This window comes from Mizuhopecten yessoensis, unplaced genomic scaffold, assembly GCF_002113885.1.
Source record: "Mizuhopecten yessoensis strain PY_sf001 unplaced genomic scaffold, ASM211388v2 scaffold5229, whole genome shotgun sequence".
NCBI lineage: Eukaryota > Metazoa > Mollusca > Bivalvia > Pectinida > Pectinidae > Mizuhopecten > Mizuhopecten yessoensis.
In genome coordinates, this window is record NW_018405944.1 from 352,742 (window position 1) to 360,393 (window position 7,652).

At 34.5% G+C, this 7,652-nt stretch overlaps 1 protein-coding gene across 1 annotated transcript in view; it reads left to right on the forward strand.

Annotated features, from left to right (window-relative positions):
• LOC110450501 overlaps positions 1-5,884 on the forward strand; it is a 20,846-nt gene extending 14,962 nt beyond the window's left edge. The window contains exon 3 of the mRNA XM_021498053.1: positions 5,580-5,884. Within this exon, the coding sequence (XP_021353728.1) occupies positions 5,580-5,884 (305 nt within the window). The remainder of the gene's footprint in view (positions 1-5,579) is intronic.
• Positions 5,885-7,652: the final 1,768 nt, after the last annotated feature.

The window sequence follows — 7,652 nt, forward strand, 5'->3', positions numbered from 1 at the left end:
AGGTTGACTTCTAAACATCATCATCAGCAGACACAAGAATAAGGTGCATGCATATACAGTCAAACTTCTTATACTGCCCAAATTTAGGCGTTATAAAGCGGTTTAAAGATTAATTAAGGGAAAAGTATAAAGGAATTCATAATAAAATAAGAAAAAGGTTCATCAAAATGAGTTTGCGGTGAACGAGGTTGCAAATGAAACGACGGTCATTATTATGATGTTTTAATGTGACGTCATTAAAATTTGATTTCAATACCATCCGTCTCATATAAGAAATTTCATTTTCATTCACACTTATTCATCAGTGTTAACCAATCAATCAATGGCATCCTACTAGTTCCGCTTTTTAATTATACACATTCCTAATGAAAATCCTTCCCTATTTTTGTAATAATTCAGTAAATGCAGTGGTCCTCTTTTGTTATTTATACAAATATTAAAAAAGACATCGTCTAATAAGCAGCAGGAAATGTATTTCACATTCATTTTTAGATTCAAGACACCTGAACAACAAGAGGACCAATTGGTCCGAATCGCTCACCGGGTATTAATCTTAATGTACTGATGCATTTTTGTTTGTCAATTTCAATCGTTTTTATCCATTTTGTAAAGGAAGGAGTGAGTTGCACTAATGTTTAACTCAATTTTTAATTTAAAAAAAGTATAATATTTACAATGTATAATATAGCAGCTGAATATGTGTTCGGACACCCGTAAACAGCACATCGTTTGCCTTCTTGATAGGAGCTCATTTCATCTCTTAAATTGGAAAAAGGTAATTTATTTGTTTGTAGCACTTTGCTTATACAATTAAATAAAACCAGTAAGCAACGATGGAACATACTATATCGATATCTGAAGAGCGTTAAACTTGTGACATTACAGATGTGGGCTGGCATTATCGAGGCGATCGCCGCTGAGGCAAAGGCGTGTTTTTTTTCTCTCTCAGAAAAATCGGAATTTAACGGAAACGGAGGCCATCACGACGTTTGCGCTTTTTAGCCTTTTATTGTTTTATGTGCAGTATTTTCGTAGCATAATATAGCAAATCATTTTAGGTATACTTAAACGCTTTTACATATTTGACATTGAATGGTAGTCTACGTAATTCTATTGATTAAGCTTCATAGCCCTTCCTCTTAACATGCTTCTGGCCAAATTACATCACCCTGGGCCCTTTGGTTGTTCTGAAGAAGTTGAGGAATTTTTAAAACATTTGACCCCAATGACCCTGAATATATTTTCATTTTTTCAGGTGAACTGCCACAGAGGAAAATGAGACCACAACATTAAAAAATTGTTGAGATGAATCTGTGTTCGTATGCATCGTGCACAATTTACGTATATTTCTTGAACCATGGCTGATAAAGTTTGTCTTGCTGTTTTAATTGCTCAATTGTAATATTATTTTCTATAGCGAGTGATGGACTTGACTGACAATCTGAAGGAGCTGAAAACCGTCTTACCTACATTTGGTTGTTGCAATGTCGTATAATGTTGAAGATAGTTTCAATGTTTCTAAAATAATTACTATATACCGGGTAATTTTCGCTGCGGTTTTAAATTTTCGCCTTTCCCCCCTCTTTACAAAGGGCGAATGCATCATTACCGCGGACATTTGGAAACAACATAACATACATAGTAATAAAATGTGTAGGCTGTAATATAGAATATAATATAAAATGGAATTTAAAATTTGGCGAAAATGGATTTCTAAGAGCAAAAATGTGACTGTGATTATTCAAAGTTCAACAAATTGACCTTATAAGTTTGGTCAATACTATTAGCAAAGATGCCAGAAAATAAAATGTATGATGTTCACAATCAAAATGTATAGGTCAACGCAAATTCAAGTATAAGCCTCGTATGATCCAGTCGTTTGCGAAGAGTGGGATAGCAAATTTAATGATATACTGTATGAAACCAAGAAGACGTTTATAGATAGCATCTCATTAATAAAAAAACTAATTAAAGTAAGATATTATTAACGAAATAATCAGAACAGATTATATGATAAATTATATTTTGTGCTTAGGTAGCATTAAAGCTGATAAAGGGGAAACAATTACTTTTAAAGGATACATGCATGGGATCTATATCGAAAACAACTGAAACTCTGCGTTAAATCTGTTTACACGGGAATATTTGCACTCAATATAAACTGTAATTTTAAAATGTCACTTGCATACCAATGAAATGTAATATTTTAACTTTCTTATTGTACAAATGCACGTTCACAATGCCATTTTATACTAAAGTTTGAGCAAAGGCCGGCCATATAGAAGGACCGTTGGCACCACCTTGGAAAAGACGAATATTAACTCCAATTGGAAGAATAACAATTGTAAAATCCCTTCTGATATCCCAAATGAATCATCTTTTTATAGCATTACCAAACCCTGATGAAGTTTTCATTAAAACATTGAATAGTATTATATACGAGTTTGTGTGGAATATTAAAACAGATCGTGTCAAAAGAGATGTATTAACAAAATGTCCAAACGAGGGAGGGGGCACTGAAGTCAACATGGATAAGAAGACTATACAGAGATACAGAGAAACCAATAATTGGGTAAATATGTTTAATAATGCTTTTAATACCGACTACCTAGCAAATTGTGGAATACAAAACATCAAGGCTACCTCTAATAATACAACAAATTTATTTTGGAATGATGTTTTAAAAGCCTGGTTTGCTACTGTTTTGGCGAGCAAACAATATGAAAATAATATATTGGAAAATCCTTATGGTATAATGAACATATCAAAATTGGCGGGCAAACAGTGCTCTATAAAACCTGGTACTCTAAAGGAATAACACATGTACATAATATGATTAGACATGATGGATCTATTTATTCACATGAAGAGTTTAATACCAGATATGATATCAGGACAATTTTTTTTAACTTATCAGGGAATGGTTGCAGCTATTCGCAAATATGTTGATCTAATGTACATGAGAGGTTATTTTTACCTTTTGTACCTATAAATTTAAAATTAGTTTTAAAAAGTACAAGAGGAGCACAGGATGTATATCAAGTACTCATTAAAAACAATACTCAACCAGCTGCACAGGTAGAATGGGATCTCTCATTAGGAATAGTTGTGGAAGATTGGAGATTAGTTTACAGATGTCTTTTTGAGACCACTGAAAACTCAAAGCTTTTATGGTTACAATATAGGATAAACCATAGAATTTTGACTACTAATTCATATACACAAAAAGTTGGTTTAACTGAAAATGGAGATTGTACTTTTTGTAAAACAGAAAGAGAAACTATAATACATCTTCTGTGGGAATGTGATAAGACCCGGGAATTACTCCAAAATTTTCAAGTTTATTTAAATACACAAAATATTGATTTAGTTTTTGAAAAAATTATGTTTCTGTTTGGCAAATATAGAGATAATCAAAAGGCTCATATAGCAGATAATTATTTGCTACTTATAATAAAACAATATATTTACAATTCTAGATGCTTGAAGAAAGATTTACAATTGAATATTTTGAAAACTCACATACAAATGGGAATTAGAATACAAAATCTTATATACAAACAGAAAAATAAATGTGATGAGTTTCAAAGGATATGGGGCAAATGGTCTCTGTTCTTAGAATAGATATATGTGGTTTTTTTTCTCGTTTTTCTTTCTGGCCAGCTGCTTTTGCCTTTGCCTAGATTTCCATCTTTACTTTTTTATGTGTAGGTACGAAAGAATGTTTCTTCACGGCTCGATATATATGTATGCTGCATTATTACGCATACATGTGGTGCAGGTGTATAGGCGTGGATGTGTGTGCAGATGTATGTACATGCATGTATGAATGATGCATGTATGTATATGCAGTGTGTGTGGAGTATGTATGTATGTGTGTGTGTGTGTATGTATGTGTATATATGTTTGTATCTTGTGTGTATCTGTTGTATGTATATGTGCTTAAGCATACTTTTGAGTATAGGAATGTGGGCCTAATTATGTACTAAGGCTTATATGAATTGAAGGTGAGACGGTGTGGAGACAGGAGCACAGATGTGGATATATGTATGTATTTGATTTGTGTTTGAAATTACTTGTATAATATGTTGATGTATGTCTAATATGTATATGTCTATGTAATGAAAAAAAAAAAAGTTCTGCCTGGAGATACCTGCAAAAAGACTGAGTATTATACAAATGGGTTTACAAGAACATTTTTTGTTTATCAAACCCCTAAGCGACGCGAAGCGCATGAAAGCATGAAAGCCTTCTTGCAAACTGTGACTTCATACTATTTACAAAAATATAATAGTGAACCCCTACAATATCCGTATTCATTCCATTTTACCAGAGAAATATATTGAATTCTCCTTTTGATAAAATCCTTTCTCTTCACTGCAGTCAAGATACAATTATATACGAAATGAAGCGAACGTAAAACCACTCGAACAAACAAACATTGTGCGTACAAAGATTTCGCTACTGTTTAGCATGGAGTGACACAGTGTCAACCATGTAAAACTATAGCAAATGTCACATGTACGAAGAATTCATTTCACACTTATCATATCATATCAAACTACGTCAAACTGTGTTAATTATGTTAGGATCCGAAAGGAGCATTTTATTGTATGCATGTTCAATTTGAAAAACATGGAATGTTTCAAACTTTGCTCACACTCCCGTGAAAATATTAACAAATCAAGGTATATAACTTGAGTTATGCTCAAAATAGCAATGAAAGGTCCTTTCATGTTCTTTGTTTCAATATGCACTCGACAGGGACAATTTCCCAAACTGGTTGAACATCTCAGATACCCAGTTTATAACAATACAAGAATTAAATTACATGGCCTCCTGTTCTATGCAGATAGCAATTAAGCTTGTGAAACTACTAATAAATTTAAAAGACCTTTCCTTTTTCTAAACTGCAATATACTATTTTACATTAACACATTAACCACAACTTCAAACTTTACACTACCAATTATGCCTTATCGGACAAATTATATATTTACATTTGCTCTGCATTGCCACTTTATAACACTACCAAGGCCAGTTCCGTATTATGAGACCATAATACAGGCGTAGTGATATGAAAAATACATGTTGGTGTATAGTCCAAACGTCTGTGTGACCTGGGTGAACTGATAAAAAAAAACCTGTTAGGAATTTTAATGAAAGTGCTTAATTAAGTTAAAAATAAAATTAGTTTTTATTTGTGGGGGGTGGGGGATGGGTAGGGGATTATATCAAACCATAATAATGTGTTCCGAAGAAAAATACTGACGTTGTTTGTGTTGACGTCACAAAACACGTCACAGGGGAAAACGTCGTCTGCAAAACAGCTAATGGTGTGTATGATGGCCTTTTAAAGAAGACAAGATTTGGGTTATCAAAACCAGTTGTTCACAAGAAAGTTTTAGAATCTTAAGATCTGGAGAAAATAGCTACTTACCTCAAAAATGCACCCAGCTCCCCAATGACTCATTTATTCAATCAGTACACCGAAGAATCTGTGCTCTGTCCTACTCATGCCCAAATCTGATTCACTGCTAAAATGTTAGCAAAAAGAACTTTCTCTTCATTCTTGACAGATATTTGCAAGGCCGCGTCTGTAGAAACAAAATACACCAAAAACTGCCTCCGAGCAACATCTATCCAGTTGTTAAACGACAAGGGTTACGAAGCCTACCACATAATGATTATGAGTGGTCACAAAAGCGAAGCGTCGCTGAGATCATACATTCAAAACATGTTCACAACTCAAAAGAAATCATTAAGTACGACATTATCATCCATGACCGGAGATAGTGAGCCCCAGCAGGTGCAGTCTAATAACGCACTAGTCCTTCCCTCTAAATCACAGTCGGCCATTAGTAGTAGCACAGTGACAAACTGATAGTTTTGATTTATGTATTATATAATAAAAAAAAATGGGTTGCAGGTTTTCAAACATGTGGTGCCGACAGTCCAGTTGCCTGTATTGTCTATAAAAGTCACCTGTCATCCACCTTGGCAATGGCAACTTTTGATAAAGCAGTAATTATCATACGGAACCCACTGTACTCGTTGAAATCGTGGTTTCATTACAAATACGGAGAACAGGAAGACAAGAAACTAAAAGAACGAAACAGAGTAGAAAGACACAAGGATTTTGCAAACAAATCAGTGTTTCTATCACCAAGTAAGTAGAATAAGCATAAACTACAATAAGGATTCACCTGTAAAAAAACCGAAATGACGTATTTTGCGAAATAATAAGTATTTGTAACCAGGTATCTCAGTGGTCTATAAGGAGTGTTTGTAACCAGAGATCACAGTGGTCCATAGTTAAAGTTAGTAACCAGCTATCACAGCGGTCTATGGTGAGTGTTTGTAACCAGGGATGACCGTGGTCTATAGTGAAAGTTAGTACCCAGGTATCACAGCGGTCTATAGTGAGTGTTTGTAACCAGGGATCACCGTGGTATGTAGTGAAAGTTTGTAACCAGAGCTCTCAGTGGTCTATAATGAGTGTTTGTAACCAGGGGTCTTAATGTTCCATAGTGAGAGTTTGTAACCAGGTATCTCAGCGGTCTATAGTGAGAGTTTGTAACCAGGGATCACCGTGGTCTATAGTGAAGTTAGTAACCAGGTATCACAGCGGTCTATAGTGAGAGTTTGTAACCAGGTATCTCAGTGGTCTATAGTGAGAGTTTGTAACCAGGGATCTCAGTGTTATATAGTAAGTGTTTGTAACCAGGGGTCTTTATGTTCCAACGATGAGTGTTTGTAACCAGGGATCACAGTGGTCTATAGTGAGAGTTTGTAATCATGTATATCAGTGGTCTATAATAAGTGTTTGTAACCAGGGGTCTTAATGTTATATAGGGAGTGTTTGTAACCAGGGGTCTTTATGTTCCAACGATGAGTGTTTGTAACCAGGTATCTCAGTGGTCTATAGTGAAAGTTTGTAACCATGGATCTCAGTGGTCTATAGTGAGAGTTTGTAACCAGGTATATCAGTGGTCTATAAGTAAGTGTTTTTAACCAGGGGTCTTAATGAACTATATTTTTTTGTGATCAGTTATCTCAGTGAACTATATTTGTCCGGATCAGGTATTTCAGTGGTATATAGGTAGTGCGTCTGACCAGGTATTTTAGTGGATTATAGTTCCTGTTCGCGACCAGGAACATGAAACTCAGTGAACTGTTATTAGTGATTGTGACTAGGTATTTATTTTATTTTATTTTATTTTATTTTTTTTGAAACAAAAGAGCTTTTACAGAAATTGAGGAGGAGGAGGGGNATTTCATGACTCTGTTTTCCCTCTTAGTCAACAAATATGTAGTAGTGTGACAATCTTCAATGTATTATCGTAGTGGGGAAATGATAACCAACTAGGGAAGAGGGAAGGAGCAAAAGAGCTTTTTACAGAAATTGAGGGGGGGGGGGCTGAGAAGACAACAAGGGGTCCAAGTGGTAAAGATGTTGAGTCCATGTGTGTCCATTTATTAGTGCAACTATTTATTTAACCTGAAACATAATAATAATTTTAATTTCTTCAGTAAAGTGTCAGGGAGTTACATTTCTCTCTTTTAATCAAAATGTAACTAACAGAGGTAAAATATACACATGTATGCCATCCTTTTTGGGTTTGTCAGGGATTGGGAGTGATTTCTAATAA